This window comes from Aspergillus tanneri, assembly GCF_003426965.1.
Source record: "Aspergillus tanneri strain NIH1004 chromosome Unknown AapTan_4_pilon_pilon_pilon, whole genome shotgun sequence".
Taxonomy (NCBI): Eukaryota; Fungi; Ascomycota; class Eurotiomycetes; order Eurotiales; family Aspergillaceae; genus Aspergillus; species Aspergillus tanneri.
In genome coordinates, this window is record NW_022984631.1 from 2,531,300 (window position 1) to 2,557,723 (window position 26,424).

Here is a 26,424-nt window from a genome sequence, read left to right on the forward strand (position 1 = left end):
TCTAAGCCTGATTTTGCCCGGGTTACAAGGTTCCATCACCGTCAACCTTGAAATACATTGCTGTAAAGCCTGATCGATACTACGCATATGATCAAGAAACTTGGGAAAATATGACGCAGCAACTACCGAGAGGTCCGAGACTAAAATTGCCGCATCAACTGTATAAAAGGAGAGGTGGCATAGCATATAATGGTGTTCTCTTGTTTTGTTCTCTTGTTTGGTTGAAGAGCCTCTGCTGGGGACTGGGCACAGTAAGTGCAGCCTGTAAAGCAGCTTCTCGGCGCTCCGCATGTACGGTGATATGAGGGCGATGCAATGCAATGAGAAATGTGTGGGCTAGAGTCAGTAGTTCCTCCCACTGTTGAGGAAGGTATGAGTATTGCAAGTCCCAAGAGTTGTCGGAATTTTGATGTCGAAGAACTGGTGTTACATTCTCTAATATCGAAAAAACCTGTTCGTGTAGTATTCTGACTCGCGAGTAATCTTTGTGATGTGGCCGGTCTAGTTTTCGTGTTTCATGGACCTTAGTAGATATTGAGTATCTGAAAAGGGATGCTGCAAGAGAGTTGGGTCGATTTTGTCTGCATTAGTTGAGATAGTCATGGGTACAGTGGTCGAGGGCTTTGTGAGAATATTGCCGTCGATTCGAAGCTGGATATCGCAATTATTGTTGCTGATTATCATCGGCCGGTCAAGAGCCATAGCCATCAGACTGTTTATTAAAAGCGTCAGTTTCAGTCCACACTTGGATGGTAATAAAAAGCGATCCAACCACACCTGAACGGTACGTCTTACCTATCCATGCGTTTATTTTGTCCAATTGTCGCATGATTTTCAGCTTTTCGGACGACTCCAAGGGTTATTGAAAGTTGTCTCCCGCTTTAGGTGGGTAAAGAATGTTGGCACTTCAACGATATGTGCTAAGGGTCGTACCAAGACCCTTGCTCATGAGGGTGTAGGGAATTCCAACGGGGGTTTTTATCAGTAGCACTACCAGAGTAAGCAGAAGTTGCACATTCATAGCTTTTGACGACCATACCAGTATGAAAACACTTGCGGAACAGGAATTTCCAGCGTTCTGCAGATATTCTAGTGTTGCCGCTTAACTCTCGCGAACATCACTGGAAATATGTTCCTGAAGCCCGTAAGCCTTCCGTAGAGACTGAAACCCCATTGCGCTCCACATTCGAAGACAATGAAGATAACCCAGTTCTGACTGGCAGTTCTCGGGCGTTGAGACTTATCACACGAGCAAGGCCTTTGTCGAACCTTTGTCGAATGCTCCGAGCGATTGCCAGAGGTGCTGCAACGCAAATGCCGCGTAGGTGAATGTATTCGCCTTTTATTGCCTTGGAGGTATTGCGCCGAAAAGCAGGGGACAATCGGTCAACTACCCATTATCGTCTCTGTCCGAATCTTCCAGACTTAATATTGAATTAGATAGATTCAGCCAGGACAGCCCCATGGCAAAACCCAAGATCCAATGGAGTCTAGTAATTTTGATTAAAATCATACCATTTGAGAGATAAAAACTATAGAAGTCCTGAATACAGGCGCTTAGTGGTGGGTAACGTGGCGATTGAATTTGATGACTGCAACTAGAAGGTATGAAGAACGATGAAGATGGCTACATTGTGGGATTGCCTTTATACTAGGTAGCTCACGAGGTCAGATTACTGACGGATAATTATACAAAACGAGCAACACTCTCCTGAACAATTGCGTGTATTTGTACCACCTGAGGACGGATATATATACCGCAGATAAAGTAAGACTGTTGGTTCCTATAGAGATCTCGCTCAAATGATTGGATTCTCTGTTCTTCGTAGACCTTTGGAGGACATAACACCTAAGTAGAATTCGATAGGATCCTATATAGAGTGCATCCAATCGGAATCAATTATTCCCAGACATTTAACTAAGGAACCTCCTTATCATCTACCGGAACCAGGAACTAGGTACCCAAAGTAGATGGATGCAACAGGTAGGTATGAATACCTGTGTCAGCAGTGGTTAGGGAACCGCAAGCAGACAACCGCACTTTTTTCAACACCGGTCCCGACAATTTCTTTTGGAACAAAATGACAACACACACTTCATGCGGATGGGGTATCTCGTAAATAAGGAGCCGAAAGCGCCTATGCTGATGATGACAGGAACATGAGCGGAAACAGATAAATGAAAGAAAGGAAGAATATTAGATATGCAACAATCCAAACGATTCATACAGGCCATTAAACGCCGGGAGGAATGCTCCGCTGAAGCCATCAATACATCAGTCTAAAGAAATGACTTCGGGAGATTGCCGATGCGCACGTCCGGCATCATGGTGACCGTTCAAGGATGGTGATCGTTCGATCTTGGGTCTTTGGGAGACTGAGGAGGGATATGCTGAAGTACCATCGAGCTTTCTTTTCGATGCAGCACGGTCTGGTACGCTTTGGTCAGAGGCCTTGGTTTCGGCTCTCACTTGCCAGGAGCCATCGGCCTTGATCTGGATGGCTCTGGTACTTTCCAGTTGATTTGTGCACTCCAGCTCCGCGCGCACCTCCTCCAGGAAACAGTCGATGATCAAACTCTGGGGACGCGCGTCTTGGCCGCATATAGGACAGCTCCAGTTTTCTTGCAGCGGGTGCTGGCCCGACTTGCATGCCCGTGTCAGGATCCACGTGTCGTGGTCGAAGCACTCCTGATGACCGCAGAATCGTCCACGTACAGGCCGGTTAAACACCTTTGCAGTGAAAGGGTCCACTAGGTCGATGATAAGATCTTCGCTGACGATACTCACCTCGTCATCCTGGTGGTCGGGCGAGAGGCGCTTACGGATCTGCTCGCGAGACTCTGGCGAGGTCAGTGATTGTGCGAGCTCTTTCACTCGAGAGAAGCTAGCCATATCGAGGACTTCAACGCCCATGGCATACGTCAGGTCCTCCGATTCGGCAGCGTTACGAATGAAATGTAAAGAGACTGTATTGGTGCCCAGGCGCAAATACTGGGTGATATCCAAGGGGAGGTCTTTGCCGTTGTGTACGCGTCGACGCACAAAAGCTTCTACCCCATTGATGAACACGTATACAACGCTGGGCCATGTCGACTCTGTGATGCTCCATGCATGTTGGGACACCTCGGTGGTGGACGGGCTTACACGGATACACCGTAACCGATGAACCTGGGTGCCATCCCTATACAGGCGCATCAGGCGGTGTCCTACCGGGGGAATCCGGCACAGGGGAGCCCGATCGAGGTCAGCCTGTGAGAGCGAGAAATCCCAACTAAACGCACATTCATCCCGACCAAGCGGCGTGGGGGCCACTGCGAACGCACTCAAGTATTGGAACAGCGTTGCCTCCTGCTGTCCCGCCTCCTCCGGTGGGTGCAGCTCGTTGATCGGGCTTCGAAGATGGGCCTGGTGAAGTGCATCACGGTTTGGATTCGGCCGCGAAGTGCTCGGCGGGACATAGCCGGGTGGGGGTAGCAACGGCATTGGAGACGTAGGCAACTGCTGGCTGGCAGGAGCCCTAGTCATGGCCGGCCGCTGAACCATATCATGCCTCGTAGCCGTTCGCATCTGCGCTGGGACAGAGATTGGCGTCGGGAGCTGTGTTGGGGACGAGGTCTGGCCAGCCAACTGGGACTGCACAATCTGAGAAGGAAATACCATCTGGAGCGGAGTGGTTACTGGGGGGGGAATACCGCCATTTCCGGACGACGCTGGGATTGATATGGCGGCCGGCTGACCCCCAGTTACTCTGCTATAGGGTTCACCACGCACATGAGAGGTCGCAGGACGTTGGTTCGGAATGCCCGCCGACATCCGCGGCGTCGCAGCGGCAGGCCGGCCAGGCCTTGGATTTCCTTCTCCATGACCGGATGTTGGCAAAACAGCAAAAGATGAGGAAGGGGTCTGAGATGCGCTCGTCCGTGCGCTGTCGACGCCGGATCTTGGTTGACCTGGTTGCGAAACGGGCATCTGGGGAGATTGCGAGGGCTGCGGACTCGGGATGCCGGTGGGCCGAGTCACGGCCGACAATGGCGGGATCCTCGTTCTCGTGGTGGATATTGGAGCCGGGACATTGGGCGACTGCAAGGACGATTGGCACGCTTTTTGCTGCCCTGCAGGAGCTGTATTTTCAGGGACAGCAATTGACCGGTATGATCGTATAACCTGGGAGTTTTCCTGATCGATCTGAGCCTTCGATGCGACGGTGGACGATCTGCAGCGTTGAACGTAAAAACTCAGATCCTGGTCCCAGACCACTTTCAACGCAGACTCATCACTGGGCCCCGGGAGCTGTCGACAAGTTGACAGAAAGGTAATGTATGCCAGCGTTATCGAGGTGATGCCAAAACGCTCCGTCAGCTCTGCTACGAAAGGGGGGAAGCCACGCAGGAAGACATGGTCTATATATGGCTTCCACTGGTCCGCTAGACGCCTCAGGCACAGCAAGACCTCCTCCATTGCCGCACGAAAGACGGGTCTTTGCATCAAGACTGTGATCTGTCCCGGGAAATGAGCACACCATTGGAGGAACTCAGGTGAGAGGAGATGGTTGGCCACCATAGCTCTCTCAAATACCGATAGGCCCCGCGCTTCATGCGCTGTAAATCCTGGCAGCTTCAAGAACTCCGTCGGGGCTAAACTGTATAAGCAATACACCTGATGCATCATCAGATACATGCAGTCCCGCTGGCCACACGCTTTGGCCAGAAGCCGTAGCCGGGCTTGCTCGAACGAGCCTGAATAATACCCGCTCTTCTCCAAGTGAGCTGCAAAGCCCCCCACGTTTCTAACAGAGTTATCGAAGAACACATTGTCAATGGTGGGAGCTCGTCCTTGCGCCCCCGCAGGGGATGGTGGCTGTCGTGGTTGGCGCGGTCTCGAGACCGGAGGATGCGCATGAGTTGTCTGCAAGTTCGGGGTGCGTGTCTGTTGCGGGTTTCTGAGAGCCTCATGTTGCACCTCCGACCCTGACGAGACCTTCGGAACATTGCCTACACCTCCGTTCGTCCTCGTTGGCGGCGGGGTTGGCACGCCGGTTGCCTCCTGCGACGTTGTTTTCAGGTTGACAGAGGAGTTCTGTTGATTGAATACAGAAAGTGAGGGAGATTGTGGTGTGAGAGCAGGGGGGAGTGCTGATGCCGTGGTTGCTGTTGTTGTTGTTATTGTTGTCGTCGCTGTGGGTGCCGTCGCGTCGGTCACGATCACAGGAGACGCGGGACCACGACCTGATGCGAGAGGAGGCTGGCTAGGACGACTCGGGGATCGAGGCTGCGGAGAAGGACCGACAATCTCGGAGAGTGTCAAGTTCGATTGACGTCGAGGTGGGAAGACAACATTCTCCGGAGCAGATAATGCGGGAGGCACGCGGGCAGAATCTCGCATACCTGGACCGCCCGCAGGAGGCGCAGGCGTCACAGTCACAGTGGAGACTGGAGGCGAAACAGTCGAGGGAATGGCGGAGGATGTGGTGGTGGTGGCAGCAGTAGTCGTCGTGGCGGTGGAAGAATCAGAAGGAAGAATGTCCATCCACGATCGCCGCACGCCTCCCAGAAAAATGTTGGCGGTGGAATTGGACGATTGCAGATGAGGATTAGGTAAGTGGGGAGTCATGGTGAAGGCATCGTCTACTCCGAAGTAGGCCACCGGCTACAGAAAGACTCGCGCGATGAAAGAAGGACGATGGTAAGGAGCAGTTGAAGATAGGGGGAAGGAGGAAAAGGAGGAAGATGAGAAAAAGAAACAAAAGTCCTATCCTGATGCTGGCCCTGGAGAAAATACTCCAAGGTACAAACACCGCAACAAAGAAAGCAACTTTCCGTTTGATTCAGATGGGCGCGTATTTTCTTCTGATCTCCTCCTCTTCAAAAACCACTTACTTGTCCTGTAGGCTTTAGACCAGTGCAGATCCATCCGTTCGTTCAGTGTGGTCTGTATACGGAAGAAGAGATTGAGGAGGAGGGATTTTCCGTCCCAGATCCCTGTCTTTAACTACGCCGCTACAATGACACCCTCAAATACATATTGTACCAGGTTAAATCATCCACTGTGGATAGTGAATGCAAGCCCTGAAAGGGACGACGATGCGATCACAATGTTGGGTGATGCGAGGGGCGGGATTCATAATGTCAGTAGCATTCGCTCAGTCTATCTATAGAGGAGTAGTCTATAAGGTTCCTTTGTCTGGAGACTTGGATCTATCGCGTGTGCGGTCTGATCCATTGATTGATTGATCTGTTCTTATTATTATGATCACAATAAGTCTGAAATAATAATACCAGCAGCATGATGATCTTGAATGAGACCTATCAGTTCCGGATTGATGCAATTGTCACCGGGGAAAATCCGCCGATGGGCATACAGAGGCATCCGGGGAGGCGAGAGAGAAAGACGTATCTAAGAACTCCTCCCGCAGATACAGATAGTTAATTGTTCCCCTGAAAACGACTGGTCCAGTTTCTCGAAGCCGGATCAGTCATCAGAATGTTGATCAGTGGACGGATCCAAGGGGTTGCAGATGGATGCATACCGAGAGATTCTAGTATGACCCGGTATGCTAGAGAGACGGATCAACACCATGGAGGGTGATTAATGAATGAATGAATAAATGAATCGATTAATTAATTGTCCTCGACAGGTGGATAGAATGAACTGGCAGAGGGACCCGGCCCAACGCTGCTGGCTCCAGTCAACGATTTAGTTGGCGGTGGTGGTTCCTGACGAGACTTCATCTAGGATACCTGCCCATCCAGCGTCATTCATAGGCACCGTCAGGTACTGCCGATGGGATGGTGACGCTGGCTCGTGGTCATCGTCCTCGGTATAAGAACTTATTGAATCATCCTTTCGTCGATTGTCTCGTCATCGTGTCATTCCGTCATCATCCTCATCATCTTCATCCTCTCTATCCTCTTCATCATCTTTATATTCTTTTCATCCCCTTCTTCAACAATAGTTAAGTCTTCATCTCGAACCGCCTCTTTAGCGCCTTTGGACTCCGCCGGGTGGTTTTTTTGGCATTTCCACTGGCGATCGGCGCTTCTTATTCTCTTCTCTTCCCTTCTGTTTCTTTTTTTAAGTTCTTTATTATTTTATTTTTATTTATTTATACTCTGTACCTTAAGATTAATTAGAGTCCAGCGGCCGTCAATCCTCCATCCCATTTCATCCTTATCATCGAACTGCCATCCATTCGTCTGCTTTCTCTGGATCAACCCGAACTTTCACTCTCTGGCCCCGCCCTCTTCATTTCATTTTTCTTCCTTTTTTCTGGTTCCCTTTTTTAAACTTTTTTTTTTTTTTTTTTTTCGTTCTTAATTTTCCCTTTTCCTCTCGTCCTGTTGTAATCCCATCGTTGGTTTTCCTTCCCTACCGACAGACTCACTGTTTACATTCCGCACATTTAATTTCTCCTGGGATCTGATCCGACCTCTCTGCTCGACTTCATCCCTCCCGAGGGCTGCTGGGCCCCAAATGTTCTGCACAATTCCTCCGTCATCATTGCGCCTTCTGATTGTCCCCACTCTGGCTATCTAATCCTTCACAATGGCTCTAACATCGCCCCCCCGCGGTGTTCACCCCGGGGATCTTCTTCTGGTCGTTCGTAAGTCATCCCTTCCCTTCTCCCCCCCATTTGCATCCTCGGTTGCAAGTGAAATCGCTCCCCTATCCCCGCCGCTGGCTTCGACTGATAGTTTTAGACGATTTTGATGCGCGGGGTTCGGATGAGCTTACCTTGCGACGTGGTGAGAAAATCGAGCTCGTAGAGCTGGACGATGGATTCGGCGACGGATGGTATCTAGGAAAGGAATTAAAAACAGGAACAATCGGACTCTTCCCTGGAGGTAAGGCTCGTTCTCCTCTCTCTCTCTAGACCCGACGGGAAACTTCGCTAACTGCAGGGGTTCACCCACTTAGTCTATACAACAACGGCCCCCAAGATCCCAGTGCGCCCACTGAGGGACTTACCAGGATCTGATCCTTCTAAGCCCGACGGCGAGAAGGCCACCGCTGCTCCAGAGAATCTCACACCGGATGCGACCGGTCCATTCAGGTCGCCAAAGAGCGGCGAATCAACCCCTCACGTTTCTCGACACACCAGCTTATCGGACATGCGCCTGCCGGAAATGGACAGTGAGTCGGGGGCTCCAAGTCCCAACCCCTCCCCCTCCCAGCCGCAGAGGTCCAGCTCGTCTCCATTACCTACATCCAAACTCGCTATCGATCTCCATCAGTCCATCCGACAGTCCATTGATGGCCAACTGAATGGCCAAACTAAAGACAGTCCCGTCATGAACGAGACACTCAGCGTGATCGATGAACATATCACCGACTTGAGTACTCCACGCCATAGTTTGGCCGCCACGCAAGAACCTAAGCCGATCAACGACTCCGCTAGTGAATACAGCAGCACATTCGATCACCGGATGTCTTACATCAATGGACAGGAGACGGATGAGGAGGAAGAGTGCCAGCCGACCGAGGCGGAAGTGCGCCATTGGAATCACGTCGACACGGCCAAACACTTACATGAGATGGGGGTCGAAGGCAAACACTGCGACATCTTCGAGGAGCAGGAGATTAGTGGTGATGTCCTGCTGGATATGAACCAGGATTTTATCTTTATGAAGGAGTTTGACTTTGGTGTGATGGGCCGGCGGCTGAAGACCTGGCATAAGATCAAAGCGTTTCAGGAGGAGGTCAAGGGAACGGATATGACCCGGCCTCGAAAGACATCTCGCGGCTCTGCCTCTGGCTTCGACACTTCCGAAGAGCGCACCCTCAGTCGTGTGGGCCACACCGGCCCGCTTCTTCCCCGGATTCCCAACCTGAGAAGTTCGGCCGGATCCACGCAGCACCCCCGACTTATTAGCAGCAGCAACAACAGCTCCCCGTTGACCCCACAGACCCCGGGGTCGTGGATGGATCACTCTCGGCGGCCGTCCGCCGCATCGGTGCGCGAGATTAACCAGTCGCGGCGCCATTCCTCGATTGATGCTACGAATCACTACTCGACTGCCGGTGACTCCTCGCCCCAGTTTGGGCACCAGACAAAGCCCTCGCTGGACCGGGCATGGACCATGTCTGGCGTGTCCCAACGACGCCCTGGAACTGCCCTGGGTACGTCGTCCAACGACTCGGTTCTTCAGCAGCATGTATTCCGTGGCCCCGAGTCGAACGCATCGGATCCCGTCGTCGCGGTTACCGACGAGCTGGATCGAGGCTATTTCTCCGGACCGGAGGGCGACCCTCGGAAAAGCAAACGCGTCCTGCAGAAACGGCATTCGATCCGGAGTGGCAGCTTCAATGCCGGGCTAACCGGTCTCGCAGATGGATCGAACATCCTGAACGTCCGGAAGCGCCACTCACGCATTGGCAGTGCCGATTCTATTCGGGACGGTGACCTACGGGCGCCCGACGCGATAAATACGTATATTACTACGGCGGCTCCGCCGACTCCCCCGAAGGGCCGTATCAGAAGCCTTAGCACCCGCCTATCATCAGATCGCCATAAGCAGCAATTACGCAATCACTCGTCCGAGGAGAAGTCCACCTCTGGGCCCGGCTTCTTTTCATCCCTCGTGCCACTCGTTGGCCGACAAGACTCCGACCCTTCCTCTCGGTCGACTCCCGTGGCCCAGCAACTCAAAAATGCAGCTCCTAAGTTTCGACGGGCAGTGACTGGTCTCCGTGCCATGTCCGACGTGGTCGGGAAAGGTACTGACACGTCTGTGCCTCCAGCATCGCCGGTCCGGGACACGGACCCATCCTCGGTGCGAACGGGGTCAACGACACCGTCGACGTCCAAGAGCTCGGAGCGGCATAGCACCGATTTGTCGGGCAAGGCCAATGAAGGTGGCATTTCACTGCCCCGTACCCGAACGGTGAAGGCGGCCATTAAATCCAAGAAGGACACGAGTGCGTACACACGGGGTCTGGAGAAAAAGACCCCACAGGAGCAGATGGAGGGCTGTGATTTCTCAGGGTGGATGAAGAAGCGATCTTCAAACCTCATGACCACGTGGAAGCCCCGTCTGTTTGTTCTGCGTGGCCGTCGACTGTCCTATTATTATTCGGAGAACGACACTGAGGAGCGCGGTCTGATCGACATCACCGCTCACCGAGTACTCCGGGCGGACAATGATCCCATCATTGCTCTACATGCGACCATCACTGGGGCCACGGTTTCACCCACCTCGCCGTCGAATGCCAGCGCCACTGATCTAGCGTCGTCCGATAAAGCGTCCGCTTCTGAGTCCTCCCTGCGCGGATCGAAGAGTAGTGGGGATGGGCCGTTCTTCTTTAAACTGGTCCCTCCCAAGACGGGTGTGTCGCGGACGGTGCAATTTACCAAGCCCGCCATTCACTATTTCCAGGTGGCCAGTATCAAAGAAGGCCGCTTGTGGATGGCTGCGTTGATGAAAGCGACCATTGAGCGGAACCTGGGGCTGCCGGTGGAAACCACGAATAAACAACACACTATCAGCCTCAAGGAGGCTCGGTTGATGAACCAGCGACCTCCAGAGATTATGCCTGCCAACTCGGTGGGAGAAGAGGGAGATGAGCCACCAACCACGACCGAGGAAGTGAGCGAGCCCGTCGTGAAAGGTCTCGGGCTCGAACAGGATCCTGCCCCGGAGGACAACGACACAGCAAAGAGATCATCGAATCCTCTAGATGGTGTCGATGCTGGTCCGTCTTCTCTGCTCCCAGAGTCGCCTATGAAATCCGGATGAATAATCTGTTGTTCTGTTGTCCTTCTTGGCCTCTGTTCTCTTGCATACTCTTCCCTCTCCCCCCTTTTTCTTTTTAACCGCTACTCCCGTGTCTGGCGTTTTATGTGATATACCCCCGTTCGGATCTATTTGTTTTTCTTGCTTAATTTGGTGGTTTTAACTAGTATACTTGGCTTATTTATTTCACACTTGTGGCAGAGGATCCGGCATAAAGATAGCGAAGATAGTATGGCAAGTAGAGAATGCGATGAGATGGGACGAATTTTCGTCTGCATAATCAGTGCTTCGTATACTAAGAATAATAAGAATAACTTAATAAGAATCCCCCATTGGTCTAGAAATGAAAAGATCCTTCAGCGTCGATAATGATACTAATAATAATCCACCCCCGTGATCGTCTGCCGAGAACTTCACCTTTCCCCTTTCTGTCTCTTTTTTTCTTCACCCTTCACCCGACCCACAAGATGGGAGCCAATTCCCCGTACCAATAACACAAAGAATCAATAAATAGAACAAACTGGGGTCGAGACCAATGCTGTCATTCCCTGCTGCATCTCCATGTCCCTTCGTTGGCTCCTTTCTCGTATGCTCACCGGCCTCCTCCCGCTGGCGATAGCAGCTACCGTCTACCTCTACCTCTACCCGGCCTTCCATGGCTGCGCATTTCCTCTTCCCAACGATGAGCACACTGGTCTTTTACCAGGCTGCTTCCTCTCGACGATTCGCCAACATTTCGCGCCACAGTCCGAGTTTGAGTCCGCGAATCCCCCAGCGATCTTCCGACTTCTCGTCATAGCCGACCCCCAACTCGAAGGAGACAGCTCTCTTCCCAAACCCGAAGATGAGCTCCGGGCGCGCCTTGATGCGTACCGCTCTAGCCTGATATCTGCTATTCAGGGTGAATCGTCGTCCTCTCGATACCGTGACGTGTTGGGCGCCCTCTTTGCCGCGCTGCAATCATTCGTAGTCGATGACATCCCTCGCACCTTGCGGGCCGCCCGCAAGCGACTCGATCTCTTGGGCAACGATTACTATCTGGCCCATATCTATCGCACACTCCACTGGTGGAGCCGTCCTACGCATGTCACTGTGCTAGGTGACTTGATCGGGAGCCAATGGGTGACGGACGAGGAGTTCGACCGTCGCGGTGACCGGTACTGGCATCGTGTGTTCAAGGGGGGTATACGGGTGAGCGATGCTCTCACAGGCACTGCCACAACAGAGAATATCGGGGACGAGGGTGAGAGCCAGAACGTGGTCGACCCGGCTGAGACGTTACTGAATGGTACCGACTCGATCTGGTCGCAACGCCTCATCAACATTGCGGGCAACCATGACATTGGATATTCCGGGGATGCTAGTGAGGCACGGATTGAGCGCTTCGAACGCGTGTTTGGCCGTTCCAATTGGGACATCAGATTCCAACATCCGGTGAAGGTGCAGATGCAGTCGGATCTTGATGGCGAGCATTCCACCACCGCTACACCGACTCTACACCTGATTAACCTAAACACGTTGACGCTTGACACGCCAGCACTATCCTCGGATGTTCAGTCCCGCAGCTACGACTACATAAATGACCTCATTACGCGCCGAACGTACCCTGTGGAGGACCGAACATCGTTCACGCTACTTCTCACACATCTTCCGCTGCATAAACGGGAGGGGATCTGCACTGATGGACCGCATTTCGCATTTTTTGACTCCGACGACGAGGACGGCCCCGATGACGTACCGCGTTTCAAAGAGGGCGGGCTTCGCGAGCAGAACCACCTCAGCGACCACGTCAGCGCCAATGGCATCCTCCAGGGTATCTTCGGTATGACCGGTGACGAGGACGCTGCCGGTGGAGGATGGGGCCGCAACGGCCTAATCCTCACCGGCCACGACCACACAGGCTGTGACGTGGTACACTACATTGACCGAACGAAGGAAACCACAGACCCCAATACTACCGGAGATGCCAACGGCACGGACGACCAGACACAGGCCGAACAGCCGGCTTGGAAATGGAGTGCACGGCACTATGGCAGCTCGAATAACCTCAACACCTCACTGGCTCATACGCCGTCTATTCGAGAAGTCACACTTCGCTCCATGATGGGGGAATACGGTGGTAATGCCGGGCTCCTCTCCTTGTGGTTCGACACCGACCCGGCCGTCAATGAATGGAAATACGAGATCACCATGTGCAAGGCCGGGGTGCAACATGTATGGTGGGCAGTGCACGTAGTTGATCTCGTGGTCGTGATCCTGATTTTGGTCTATCTGGCGAGCTCTTTTGGGTCGAGGTCTCCAAAGCCCAGGAATATTTCGGAGAAAAAGCCCGCTCGACAGAAAGGGAAGCCGGGGGCTGAATCATCCTAAGCCTCCATCCTTGGGCCATTAGGTGTGTCATGACTTGATGTTGGTTTCTTCGGTTGGTTAAGAATATATAATAAGCGCATACTATTGTTAATAGCATAGCCTGTTTTAAAAATGTATATTAGAGATAACCGAAAAGCATTGGACTACATCAGTACGAAAGAATCTATAAATTGGAGGTTGACGAGGACGAATCGGCCACATCCCCCCCAAACTGAAGAAAGCCTAGGAGATTTTTGTGAAATTTTTTATATTCCGAGTCGCCATATAAGAGACAAAAAGATGCACGTCATTGAGGAAATTGAAACTGGCGCGGCTTTAAAAATCGAGCACCCGCTTGTTCCATTTGATAAAACGTTTTTCGTTTCCCACTTTCGTAGTTGCGTTATGCACCGAAGATGATTCCCCAGCTGGTATCGTTTCTATTTCCTTTTCAAAAAAAAGTTATTCCCAATCGACGGTTTCCCTTGTTTACATGACGACACCGGAGTTGGAAGCGATACGCTGGGATAGAATTAGCACTGTGTTTGCAGAATCTGGAATGCTTAAAGAGAAGTGTAAGGATAAAACTTACAGGCCAAAGCTCAGCAGCCTCCTTTCCAACGGGGCCGGTGATAGCGGATCCCTTCATTTCACCCTTGGCGTTGACGATCTAATCATTGTCATCTGTTAGTACAAAACCCTCCGTACACCCTATGAGACAGGACAAAAAGAGAGAGAACTCACCACACCAGCGTTATCCTCGAAGTACAAGTAGATCCCATCGGGACGTCTCCAGGGTTTGCTCTGACGGACAACAACGGCAGGCATGACCTTCTTCCGGAGCTCGGGCTTTCCCTTCTTGACGGTGGCCATGACCATGTCACCGACACCAGCGGCGGGGAGACGGTTCAGGCGGGCACCAGTACCCTTGACTGAGATGATGTACAGGTTACGGGCACCAGAGTTATCGCAGCAGTTGACGACGGCGCCGCTGTAATAAAAAAGACCTGTTAGTCTGTCGTTTCTTCGAATTTTTGACGTGATTCTGGTGTGGACGCGGGTGAAATAATGAAATAGTTGGTCTGATTCTCGGCTTGTATATTGTGTAGGCCCAGTGGAATGCACTGATGTGATGCTATAACATCCGTGTGCAGAAAAAATAAAAATCAACGTACCAAGGCAGACCGAGCGTCATCTTCAGCTTGTTGCCGGCATTACCGCCACGACTGTTAGAGAAAAATGAAATGGTTAGCCTTTTGAATCCATCTATTTCCATTTCTTGCATTGGTCATGTCAAATCAACTGAAATTCTTATCCCTTCTCTTCCTTTCGTATTGGGTCTTTTGTTCGGAATTTTCGACCGCATGACCATAGCAAAAAAAATCCCCTCCTCTCTTCTTTCTATTGTCCTTGCGATCTCTCAAAAGGCGGACTGCACTCTTCATTGATCTCCGTAAACCCAACCATTCGTCCAGTCGAGAATTCCATACGATTTGGCAAGTTCCAACACAGCAATAACAGATTCGAGCAAACTCACCCTCTCTTAGACATCTTGGCTAGGTATCACGTTAACGGTGTCGGATACTGGGAAATTGGCGAAGGGGGGCGACGAAGGTCAAGAGGGATCGGGCGACGTCGAGGGTTTGCTCGGGTTTGGAATTGCTTCTCGCTTAGTGTGCGTCGTGGGTAAAATCTTGGCGTTGCAGTACTATTGGTCCGTGGGCGCCGCCCTGGGCTGTCTGGTATGCCCTAGGACTAATCCTATTATGGCTAGCGTTGTCAAAAATTGGTGATTAGTCATCTATCATGTTTGCTATCTTATCGCTGCCAGTCAGGGAGGTTTTTTACACCCATTCAGGGTCTGCTAGATGAAATAGAACAATAAGAAATCTCAGTGTAGCTATTTATATCAAGTACATGTTGGAGGCAAGAAATTCAAAGCATAAATGGTTTATTTAAAAAGAAAGGAAACGATATGAAAGATATAGTGCCCCAACGAAGAACAAAAGAAACTATTGCGAACGGAGCCAAGTCTTTAACCAGTCACTATACCCTCCATCAATAAAGGATGCAATCAACCCAAACACCGTATTGCCAGTCTTTACGCCAGGTCTCTGAAACAAACGCCTCTGCAAGATGCCGAGACTATTCCTCGCTCTTTGTAGGCTCCTCGGGTTGCGGTTCTGTGGTAGACTCCTTGGTGGACTCCTTGGAGGGTTCCGATTCAGTCTTCCCGGCAGCCGCCTCTTCCTTAGGAGCCCCAGGGGTCTTTTTCTTTGTTTCTGGGGTTTCAGCCACGTCCATAGACTCCGCCGGTTTCTGTTGCTCTTTGCTTTCCTTAGGTGGTGATTGATCCTTGCTTGGCGATGACGGCTCGGTGAAAGGCTTTTTGGAAGCAGGAGTCTCATCAACGGGTTTCTTCTCCTCTTGACCTTCGCTTGGTACCTCTGCGGGAGTTTGTTCCGTCTTTTCGGGCTCTGGCGCAGACTCACTTACATCTTCCATGGCGACGTCTTCATCTTGAGCCTGGGGCGTCGGTTGACGGGAGACTGGAGCGGAGGCGGCCGTCTGCTCGTGCCCATTAACGGCCAACTCAGCCTTTTCGGTAGAGAATGCTTCTTCAGCCCTCGATGGTGGCTCAGCAGCAGCGGACGGAGAGCCGGGGCCCTCAGTCTCTGGCTCTGGTGCTTCATCCATCTTGGCGTCGGCAGTAGTGTCCATCTCGTCGTCGGGGATGGAAGATGCATCCTGAGGAGTTGCCATGCCACTGTCAAGTCCAGAATCGGCAGCATCAAGGTTCCTGTAATTAACCTGGTTTCTCCTCTTCATAACGTTTGGTTGTCTGCGGACACCGTTGGCCGCATTCTCTTCCTCGTCCTCGCTATCGCTAAGCTCGCCGGGCTTTTCAACGTACTGGTCAAAGCGCCGTTTCGTGTGGCGCGTATCCTTATTTGCATCATCGTCTAAATCGTCTAGGATCGCATCCGCTTCGTCGTCCATGCCCTCTACGAGAGGGTCACGGGGTACATCAGTCATCTGTACTGAGGGGGCGAAAGCAGTTCGTTTGAGGTTTTCCACAACTTGGGCGCGAATCTTATCAAGATATTCCTTTGTATTGGCATTGTCCATATTCGATGGGCGTACGTCCAATTCGTAATCCGGAGCAAAATACTGACGCACGTTAGCTTTAGCGACACGAGGTGTTCCACATAAAGGACAAACACTCACCTCGTAGTAATCGTTATAGGGAAGTTCGGCACCCAGAGTGTCTCCCACAAGGATGCCGGTCTCAAATGCCCAAGTTCGTGCAACATTACGCATCGTGTAACCACCACCTCCAAGAATCAAGGTCGGCAAGTTAAAGCTTTTAATGAAGTTGACGCAGTTCGCATGACCTCTCATGCTGAGATTAAAGCATCCCAAACGATCGCCGGAAAGACTGTCGCCACCACACTGAAGAACCACCGCTTCGGGGCGGTACCATTCCATGACGCTCTTAATGACCGGCTCGAAAATACTCTTATACGACACGTCATCAATACCGTCGCGGAGCGGGAAGTTTACAGCGTAATGTTTGCCCTGTCCTACTCCGATGTCTCGGAGTTCTCCAGTTCCAGGGAAGTACTCCCCATACTTGTGAAATGAAACGGTCATGACGCGGTCCGTAGTGTAAAAGGCTTCTTCCACACCATCGCCGTGATGGACGTCAATGTCGACATACAGAACACGCTGTTTGAAGCGCAATAGCTCAAGAATTCCTAGGACAATATCTAAGGGAATTTATCAGCAACGTTCCAAGATGTCAACCCTTGGATTGAATTGTTCTTACCGTTCACGTAGCAGAACCCACTTGCCTCGCTCTTTTTCGCGTGATGAAGACCACCAGCCCAGTTGACAGCGATGTCACATTTGTTGCGATTGAGCCGCGCAGCGCCTTCCATACTACCTCCGGCGCTAATACCGCAGAATTCGAAGAGACCGTCGAAGACGGGACAGTCATCACCGACATTGTACTTGCTCTGCTCTTTCGCGAAGGAGTCCATATTATCTGGTGTCACCTTCGAAAGGAAGTCGATATACTCGTCCGTATGGAATTGGGTCATTTCGTACTTCGAGGCCGGTTTCGCACGCTGCAAGGAATCCCGTTAAAGACATGGCTTTCCATGGTAGACAGCGGTTTGAACAGCCACGGATACTCACGTAGATCTCCATTTTCTTGTAGAGGCTATAATTCATCACCAAGCTGTGTGTCAACCTTATGCGATGAGGCTTCATGGGGTGTCCCGAAACATAGGCATAATTGCCCACATCCGAGTCGTAGAAGTAGGCGACTTTCTTGCCGCGATCCCCACTTGAATTTATTGGGTCCAGAGGAGGCAAGGAAGCCATTTTGAAAAGCAGCGTGCTAGAAAGCACAGACGAACCTCACTCAAAACCAGTATCTGGTGTTCGATCGGTTCTGGAGTTGGATTGGCCTTAAGCCAAAAATGACAAGAATCGTATGGGAACACCCCAAGTCAAACAGATAGGACAAAACACTGATCTCAGAAATTCATATACCACCGGCTAAGACCGAAACAAAAGCCAAGATTAGAGGTGAATGAGCTGCATTCCGGGGGAGAGGATGAAGGCTCAAGAGATGAAACGGAAGCGAAGGAGGCCGAGTGAAAGGCGGGCAGAGAGTTGCTCCCACCGCCTTCGTCAGCCATCTCGAGAGCTCCCGTCAACTGCGCCTTCGCTTCCAACGATCTCTGTGGTATCATCAACTACCTTTCATTCAATCCTACCCATCCCTTAACCTGGTTTTCTGTGCTTCCCCTTATTCTGAATTATTTGGATAGAAAAACCATTAGCCCTTGAGTTCCTCTCAACTCTTTCATTGTCTGGATCTTCCGTGTTGGAAGTCATCCTTGGCCGTTTTGTACCTCGCTTTGATTCACTCACATCTCGTCGTTAACCATGGATCGACTTAATCGCATGCTTCAGGCTGCTCAGGGTATGGGCATGGGGAGTGCAGCTCCTGGTAGTGTGAGTTTTCCCTTTGACCGCTATCTCTACAGGCTTATTGTGATCTATTTCTGCGTTGCTTGGGTGCGTTGGAAGTGTTTGCTTCTCGCAGTTATATCTCACTGGCCATAATTTGCAAAAAAACGCAAAATATAGAGAATGTCAGTGCTAATAATTTTGGATGTTATAGGATACCCCCAACCTGATCGATAACTCCGAGACAGTACACATCTCATCGTTAGCTTTGCTCAAGATGTTGAGGCATGGTCGGGCAGGTGTGCCGATGGAAGTCATGGGCCTGATGCTGGGAGAGTTTGTGGACGAATATACAGTTAGAGTCGTTGATGTTTTTGCGATGCCCCAGAGTGGTACTGGTGTTAGTGTCGAGGCTGTGGATCCTGTCTTCCAAACTAATATGATGGAAATGCTCCGGCAAACGGGACGGTAAGCTTCCATTTCAGTGACTTCCTTGTTGTGGTACTGACATGTTTGATTGTATAGACCAGAAACCGTTGTTGGCTGGTACCACTCCCACCCGGGTTTTGGCTGCTGGCTCTCGTCCGTCGATATCAACACCCAGCAGTCCTTCGAACAGCTGACACCCCGTGCCGTTGCTGTCGTTGTTGATCCGATTCAATCCGTCAAGGGCAAGGTCGTTATCGATGCTTTCCGTCTCATTCAGCCCCAGACCGTTGTCATGGGCCAGGAACCCCGGCAAACAACTTCCAACCTGGGTCATCTGAACAAGCCCTCGATCCAGGCTCTTATTCATGGATTGAACAGACACTACTACAGCATTGCCATCAACTACCGCAAGACTGGACTGGAAGAGAATATGTTGATGAACCTACACAAGCACGTTTGGACCGAAGCATTGCAGATGAAGGATTTCCACGAGGAAGGTCAGCACAATGTCGACCGGTTGAAGCAGCTCGTCAGCCTCGCTGAGGGCTACGAGAAGCGAGTCAAGGAGGAGACGGAGCTTACAAAGGAACAACTCAAAACGAGATACGTCGGAAAGGTCGACCCCAAGAAACGTACGTTTTCGCCCTTTGCACCTCTTGCATTAGTTAGTAGACACTGACTGTTCCTACAGACATTGAAGATGTCAGCCAGGATTTGATCGAGGACAACATCGTTGCAGTATCGCGGCAGATGATTGACAAGGAGGCGTCGGTAGCTCGACTGTCGAACGGGAAGGACTCTCAAAACGGCGCCGGCATGGATGTAGATGGAGATCTATAACCGATTCGTATACGTGGAAAAGAAATAATTTACATAAATGTTTCTTAATATCAATAAAGACCAAGAGTCAAGTTGAGGCAACCCCGTAAACTAGCACAAGGGAATAAGAAATAGATATGGAGACGATCTCTGTAAATGAATGATTCAATGTATCCTGGATATGTTGATTCATGCCAGCCAATTCAACTGTGGCCTTCTGCAAAAATTTGAAGCCCCTTTAATGTCTTAGTCTGTCTATGTATTGAAATTCTAATCTATCCTTTATCGTCAAGGATGTATTCTATGGATAAAGAAGAAAGTCGCTGCAACACGACACAAGCGCTGCAAGTTGTTGAGAAGTCGTGATCCATGTCTTCATGAAAAAGTCCAAATGCTTCATCATCAGCTCAATAGTGGAAGATTCTGACGCGAAATAATACCAGACCGGCTATATTGACGCTTTCTGAGCTCGTACACAAGGGCGCCAGTTTCTTCTTCGTCGTAATCTGACCATCCTCGCTGAGGACCCCATACAATTGTCTTGGATGCTGACCTTGTTTCGTGCACCAGTCGTTTCATTAACGGCCCATTCTTGCGGACTGACGGGTATCCGTCAAACTCCACATGGACCAAGTTGGGTAGTCTCTTGAGGATCTTTTGTATTAACTCTCCAGCGAAATCGGTGTAGTAGCTCTCGGAGACGCGGAAGCCCTCGAACACCGGGAGTGAGGGGTCACATTCTACAAAGACTTTCAACGTACGGACTCGAACCATTTCCTCCAGGCCCAGGCTGCGGTTGACCGTCCAGCTGCGAGGTGGCGCCGTCCAACTGGAGCCCAGGATCAACTCGATGGTGGCAATGGATGGCAGGTACCGGGACGATATAGACCTAACTGTTGGCATCCGGGAGTAATCTTGGATATGGAACAGACGAAAAATCTGGCTGGAGTAGAAGTAATCGGTAGCTTCATTATGCATACGTCGCGACGCTAGGAACAAATTGATACGATGCGACACCGGAGAACGCAGAGGATTTCTCGACGAGGCCCCTACGGTGCCATTGGTCCGCAGGGCTTGGTTCTTGCGACGGGGAGTGAAGAGCACGAATGAGTAGATGCGGAGCCGAATTTCCGACGGAAGGTCGAAGAAAGGAAACGAAGTGTGTGCGTTTGTTTCTTCTAGCTCTTCATCGAAATCTTCATCCTCGTCCTGGTCGAGATGTACCTTTTCTAGGGCCTTTGCCAGAGAAGACATGATTGCTTTCAATGATATAAGCCTAGGATAGTCCCCCAGCAGAAAATAAAATATATATAGGGCCAATACAGTTCTACCGCAGGTATTGTGCCAGCACTCTTGGTCTTCATATCATTATTGCAATCAACTGAACTCAGTGAATTAACACGGGGATATAATTGTACTGTGTAGTCAGGCAGTGACATTAAACCACCATTTAGGTAGCAAAATTTGTGTCCTATCAACGGGGCTGCAGCTGCACGAAAGTCCTTTGCTGCGGCTCTTGGGTATGGGATTCATTGGTCTCCCCAGCTAATACAACCCAGCATGCATTGAGAAATAGGCTTGTTGGGTCAAATTTACCGTCTGGGTGAAACAACTTTCAAAATTAGAGAAAGAAAAGAAGAGAAGAAGATGGACGGGGCGCGAGTGATTTTAAAGGTGAGCCGAGATCTGCACTGCTGGCATTTGTCGCCTCCTTTAGCGCAACTGCAACTTTTCCGCTCGCCGACAATCGATTCTAAACGAGACGAACGTTCCATCAATCTCAGACTTGAAGTCACAGGAAATCTCTTGATTTGTTGGTGTTTCTGTCTGGTGGTTTGTATTCTGAAGGCCCTGTTTTCTTGTCTCTGCACAGGGCATGAGTCTGCGATTTACGACATCTCTCTTATTTTATTGACCTATACTTTTAGATGTCCTTACTTTTTCACTATGCTTAGCCGTGCTGTACTTCCTCTAACGAGGCCCAACGTTCTTGCCTCCGCCGTCCGTCTATCGGTGCTTCCGGTCACCCATTCGCGATGGTATGCAAAGGCTGGCAAGCCCAAGACGCCGTACAATGTCTCCGATTCGGTCAAGCCACCCAAACCCGAAAAGCCGACAAACCCTTCGCAACAAGAATACTCGAGCGAACAGGCTGAATTCAACACCAATGCGGAACCCCAGACTTCGAAACCGGTAAGCAAATACCTCCCCAGACGTGCTTGCGATCATACAGGCATTTTCTAACCGCAGATTTGAACTGCCCAGTCCGAATCCGACCCAGCACCCGCCGACAAGGAAGCGTCACAAAAGCCGCTCCCCGACCTCACACAGGGAATTCCTTCCACTCTCGCTGCAGAACTGGAAGCTCGCTCTAAGAACCGTGGTCAGACAACCCTGAATCTCACCGAAGATCCTTCGCGCTCCCAAGAAGATGGCTGGGATGATGGTGATATTCCGAAGGACGGCTATGTTTCCTCCCTCGACCGCCGAAAGGCTCGGATGGCCAACCTGACATATGCTCTCTTCCTACTTGCGGGTGCCGGTGGGATCGCCTACCTGGGACGGAACTGGGATACTGTAGAGGAGGAGAAGGCCCACCCAGACGTTCCCTCGGGCTGGGGACTGAATCTCTGGTATAACCGTGTCAAGGCCCGCTTCAGTGATATCACTAGCTACTACAAAGACCCCGCGTTTCCGAAGCTGCTTCCAGACGAGGACCCCAATCTTCGCCAGCCCTATACTTTGGTACTGAGTCTGGAAGACCTGCTTGTTCACAGTGAATGGAGCCGTGAACACGGATGGCGTGTCGCCAAGCGACCTGGAGTCGACTATTTCCTTCGCTACCTGAACCAGTACTACGAGCTTGTCCTCTTTACCAGCGTGCCAAGCATGATGGCAGACCAGGTGCTGCGAAAGCTTGACCCCTACCGTATCATTCGTTGGCCGTTGTTCAGAGAAGCTACCAGGTACAAGGATGGCGAGTACGTTAAAGTATGTGAACCTGAAGATAAGCCGTGGTATTTCAATAGCTAAGAACGATTGACCAGGATCTTTCCTACCTGAATCGGGACCTGTCCAAGGTGATTTTGATCGACACTAAAGAGGAGCATGCCCGTCTACAGCCGGAGAATGCTGTTATCCTTGACAAGTGGCACGGTGACCCCAAGGACAAGACCCTGGTTGCGATGATTCCCTTCCTCGAATACATTGCCGGCATGGGGGTCGAAGATGTGCGCCCGGTTATGAAGTCATTCGAAGGCACATCTATTCCCGAGGAGTTTGCCAAACGCGAGAAGGCCATGCGTGAGCGGTTTGAGAAGGAACTTGCCGAAGAACAGAAGAAGCGGCCTAAGATTGGTATGGGCAGTCTAGCTTCTGCCCTTGGACTGAAGTCCAGGCGTACACTTGATGGCGAGCAGTCCCCGTCTGAGGGGTTGGCCCAGGGCAAGATGCTTTGGGATCAGATCCGTGAACGGGGTCAGAAGAACTACGAGCTCATCGAGAAGGAAATTCGGGAGAATGGCGAGAAGTGGCTGGCGGAGATGGCCGCCGAGGAAGAAAAGGCCAGACAGGAGCAGATGGAGCAAATGAAGGGCTCCTTCACTGGCATGTTTGGTGCTGGTAAAAGGGAGTAATTTCGTTGTGGATCTGAAAGCTTATAGAGAGCTGGGTCGTTTCTTTATTTTTATTTTTCCCCCTCCTTCATAATCATGTGTATCTGGGATGCTTTTTCTTCGAGTGGTGGGGTTACGACTAGAGGATTGTTTGGCTCCTGAGCATCGTGGATGACTGTAAAATAGCATGTCGGTTGTTTACTGGTTTCTGTATAAATTGGAACATATTTTAATGTCTGTATTGTTACGGAATGCAATGGTCATTGTGAATCTTCTGGTTCCTCTTATATTTCAACTCAACCGCTGGCAGAAGCCAAGACAAATCTAGGTACCGGATTGAAAAGGGAGAAGAAAGAAGAAATAAAATCAATATTTACAATGGGTATATTCAAAGGGAAAAAAAAAAAGTCCATCCAAATTCCCCCAATCCATAGCTCTTCATAGCCCATCAATCACGTCAGATTCACATCCTGAAAGACAGAAACATCCCAGATCCCTGTCATATCAAACGGAAACCCATCCATTGTCCCAAAAGTCCCAGAGATAGACATCATATCATCAACAATATCATTGTTGGTCTGTGTCTCTGGGAGCGATATTGCAGCCGGATTTACCAACCGATTATCGGGTGGTCCTACACCGCTGAAATTCAGATGAGCGTTGCCTCCATTCCCGGGGAGTCTGTTGAGGATATGATCACAGTGATCTAGGCACATATCGGCTACATCCCAGTCTTCTTCATCTCGTACGCGACGTAAGGTTTCTCGGAAGTTCTCCACGTGGGTAAGACAGACGCGAGATACTTCACTGTCGGTGGTCTCGAGGGAGCAGCGAACGAGTAGAGTCGCCGTTGATGTGAGATGAAAGGCGCTGTCTGGTTGGGCTATTAGTGACAAAGAGCGAGAGAGATAAGACGTGGGAATATGTAGGAGGTAGACATACAAGGGAGCCAGAATTCCTTGAAATTCTCTTTCCGAAGAGATGAGATGAATTGTACGATTTCTTCGGCTGACTTTCGGCATTCGGTCTGGAAGTAGCGGCGTGCTTCTGGGGTTTCGGTTTCCGCACTGGTCACCTCCTGTCGGCACATATGTTAATAATAGAGATATTTGTTTTTTACCGAGGGGTATATATTTGAGAAAGGACTGAATACTTACAGTGAGTTCTACTCTACTGACGAGCATTTTGACAGCCAAAAAGCCTAGCTGCAAGCTACTCGTTCCCGATATGCGGTCCTCCGAGGAGTTGACAGGAGCTCTTAACCAGTCAGGTAGAGAATCTTCCCACATGTCAAGATCTGTTCGTATTTGTCTGATCTTCTTGGAGGTTTCGCGGGATTGTCGCTGTTGAAGGCCGTAGACGAGAGGCAATAGCTCTCCTAGGATTTCTGTCAACCGACAGAGAGCAATGTGGCAGTGCGCAGCCCTCACCCGCTCGGTGGTGCGGGATTTCTGAGGCACTAGGCCATCGATGGTTGGCAGAGGAACATCATATTGATTTTTGGCAATTTGAGGAGGCACTCCATGTCCGAAGCTTCCCCTGTTGGAAGGTATCAATCAAGGTCCGAAAACTTGCAGGGGCTTGGGATGGATAGCCCTACCAGCGGTCATGAATAACAACACCCCACCATAGACGTATGCGGTGGTCCTTCTCCCGTCGAGACAGCTTCCAAAGGCGTGGGTCACGGTTCAAGCCAAGGCAGTGCGCCAGCGAGATCATTCGTCCACAACTTACGGCATTTCCTGTCATAGAGAAAATCGGTCGTCCGGTAAGGTCGATAAGAGCCGCGCTAATGGTAGATAACCCCGGTGCCGAAAATTCCTCGTGGAGAGCAGCTACGGTCATGTTGACAGCGTACCGAACATCCGGCTTGGGATGGCAGGCAAGCTTCGGAGAATGTTTCCAGTAGACCAACGACATAGAATAGACCTGGCATAGAAGAGACGCGGGCGGTTCGCCTGCTGTATCGGAGATGTACGCCTCCCAGAAACTATCGCCGTCAAATATAGGAAATGCTGTATTGAACCTGTCTATAAACCTGAAAGCCGGGTCAGTATATTGACCAATTGCAGGAAACCATGCGACGCGTACAGTCGGACTAGATCATGTCTAAAAGGTCCCAGTATCTGTTCAAGGATCTCTTTTTGATTTTCTCCAGGCGGCACGCCGACCCGCATGCCTTGTCTCCGCCTTGATATGGTGGTGTAAAGGATTGGCTTCCGCGGGTCATTAGAATAGACATTATACGGGTGACTCTTTGCCGCTTCTGACATGTCAGATCGTTCCGGAGGCATAAACTTTTCGATCACCTGAGCGTCATCGGCGACCACGGGGCCAACAATGTGGACGGACTCGTTCTGAGGATCCTCGACTCCCTGTCGTCTAGGCTCGCTTCCTCGTCTGTCCCCTGCTGACGAAGACCTAGCTAGGGCGGGTATATCTTGCCGTGGGTGAGCAGTAGTGGGAGTGCTGCCTTCGGATATACGTCTGCGCTTCGGCCCTGGAACCAGACCATCTGAAACAGAATCGACTGTCCATTCTTTGGTGCTAGAACCATTAGAACCCGGGGGGTCATTGCTGGTTTCCTCTTGGTAATGACAATCTGCGCCTTGAACCCGACACAAGAGACATGATTGTCCGGGAATGTCTACCGTACAACGAGACTTGCGCTTTCTACATAAGTCGCAAGCCCGAACCTTGTGTGACCTGTAGGGTCGCGCTCCTGCGTTGAATCCCGAAGACCCAAGTTTCTGGGACGAGCTATTTTGGGTAGTTGCAGGCGGCATGATGAGCCTCCCCCTCAAGTAATGGTTATTGTCTACCCAAGACACGCTTCATAGGCTGCAAGGTTACGACAAAGGATCACGCGTGCGTGAGCTGCCTTCCTTTTCCGCTCAGGCTAAGTGCAGAATCAGTGGAGAGAATTTATGTAAGGGCGAACCGTCCTCAATCAGGATAAATGGACTGATTGGGGGGTGTTGAGCAGGTCTGTCAATCTAGCGCACGACCAACGTGAGCAACATTGAACGGGAAAAAGACACTGGCGCAGTTGCACAGACGTCCGCATAGTCCAGCACCGCGTGACCGGGATCCAGAAGCGTCATGGAGCAGCTCGCAGCGAGTCGCGGAGTTGGGCGAACGGCGAATTTAGTCTTTTCTTTCTTTTTATTAGTCACGGGCCATCGCCATCGGTGGCTGACTCAGCAAGTCGGGAGTGTGGGGGAGCTGAGTCAGCATACCGGCGAACCACGTGCTGGGCTAACTATTTATATCAATCGGCGCTTGTGATGCTTTGCGAGGCTAACGACGACGGCGACCTTGGCGTCGCTCCTTTCTCATCTAACCTCTGTATTTCCTTGGTCGTGGCTCGTCCTTTAACCATCTTCGAAACGCTGTCTTGCTGGTCGAGATAAGCCTTTTCATAGATTACCCCTCCCCCCTTACTTGAATCCCTCGCCCCTCCCTCGATGGTCTTAGTCAAGATCATCGTTGCACCAGG

General features: G+C 50.9%; 9 protein-coding genes across 9 annotated transcripts; 4 read left to right on the forward strand and 5 right to left on the reverse strand.

Moving 5' to 3' along the window:
• Positions 1-2,275: 2,275 nt before the first annotated feature.
• On the reverse strand, positions 2,276-5,611 carry ATNIH1004_006022 (MIZ zinc finger domain protein; the record flags this gene model as incomplete). The annotated part of the gene is made up of 1 exon (XM_033570659.1): positions 2,276-5,611. One exon carries the CDS (start codon positions 5,609-5,611, stop codon positions 2,276-2,278), a length of 3,336 nt encoding a protein of 1,111 aa, XP_033426691.1.
• Positions 5,612-7,543: 1,932 nt separating this feature from the next.
• Positions 7,544-10,734, forward strand: BOI2 (putative polarized growth protein (Boi2); the record flags this gene model as incomplete). The annotated part of the gene is made up of 3 exons (XM_033570660.1): positions 7,544-7,601; positions 7,699-7,842; positions 7,916-10,734. The coding sequence occupies 3 exons, from the start codon at positions 7,544-7,546 to the stop codon at positions 10,732-10,734; spliced, it is 3,021 nt and encodes a 1,006-aa protein (XP_033426692.1).
• A 585-nt stretch (positions 10,735-11,319) lies between these two features.
• Positions 11,320-13,101, forward strand: ATNIH1004_006024 (uncharacterized protein; the record flags this gene model as incomplete). Its single annotated transcript, XM_033570661.1, has 1 exon — positions 11,320-13,101. The coding sequence occupies one exon, from the start codon at positions 11,320-11,322 to the stop codon at positions 13,099-13,101; it is 1,782 nt and encodes a 593-aa protein (XP_033426693.1).
• Positions 13,102-13,569: 468 nt separating this feature from the next.
• On the reverse strand, positions 13,570-14,631 carry RPL23 (60S ribosomal protein uL14; the record flags this gene model as incomplete). The annotated part of the gene is made up of 5 exons (XM_033570662.1): positions 13,570-13,602; positions 13,673-13,750; positions 13,825-14,071; positions 14,256-14,306; positions 14,618-14,631. 5 exons carry the CDS (start codon positions 14,629-14,631, stop codon positions 13,570-13,572), a joined length of 423 nt encoding a protein of 140 aa, XP_033426694.1.
• A 594-nt stretch (positions 14,632-15,225) lies between these two features.
• rpdA (histone deacetylase RPD3) lies at positions 15,226-17,469 on the reverse strand (the record flags this gene model as incomplete). The annotated part of the gene is made up of 3 exons (XM_033570663.1): positions 15,226-16,850; positions 16,910-17,210; positions 17,281-17,469. 3 exons carry the CDS (start codon positions 17,467-17,469, stop codon positions 15,226-15,228), a joined length of 2,115 nt encoding a protein of 704 aa, XP_033426695.1.
• A 570-nt stretch (positions 17,470-18,039) lies between these two features.
• Positions 18,040-19,332, forward strand: PSMD14 (proteasome regulatory particle lid subunit RPN11; the record flags this gene model as incomplete). Its single annotated transcript, XM_033570664.1, has 4 exons — positions 18,040-18,171; positions 18,278-18,531; positions 18,589-19,124; positions 19,184-19,332. 4 exons carry the CDS (start codon positions 18,040-18,042, stop codon positions 19,330-19,332), a joined length of 1,071 nt encoding a protein of 356 aa, XP_033426696.1.
• Positions 19,333-19,713: 381 nt separating this feature from the next.
• Positions 19,714-20,565, reverse strand: ATNIH1004_006028 (uncharacterized protein; the record flags this gene model as incomplete). Its single annotated transcript, XM_033570665.1, has 1 exon — positions 19,714-20,565. One exon carries the CDS (start codon positions 20,563-20,565, stop codon positions 19,714-19,716), a length of 852 nt encoding a protein of 283 aa, XP_033426697.1.
• Positions 20,566-21,258: 693 nt separating this feature from the next.
• TIM50 (protein translocase subunit TIM50) lies at positions 21,259-22,946 on the forward strand (the record flags this gene model as incomplete). Its single annotated transcript, XM_033570666.1, has 3 exons — positions 21,259-21,504; positions 21,577-22,302; positions 22,359-22,946. 3 exons carry the CDS (start codon positions 21,259-21,261, stop codon positions 22,944-22,946), a joined length of 1,560 nt encoding a protein of 519 aa, XP_033426698.1.
• A 431-nt stretch (positions 22,947-23,377) lies between these two features.
• On the reverse strand, positions 23,378-25,711 carry ATNIH1004_006030 (putative C6 transcription factor; the record flags this gene model as incomplete). The annotated part of the gene is made up of 5 exons (XM_033570667.1): positions 23,378-23,799; positions 23,868-24,003; positions 24,083-24,464; positions 24,526-24,963; positions 25,017-25,711. The coding sequence occupies 5 exons, from the start codon at positions 25,709-25,711 to the stop codon at positions 23,378-23,380; spliced, it is 2,073 nt and encodes a 690-aa protein (XP_033426699.1).
• Between the last annotated feature and the right edge of the window lie 713 nt (positions 25,712-26,424).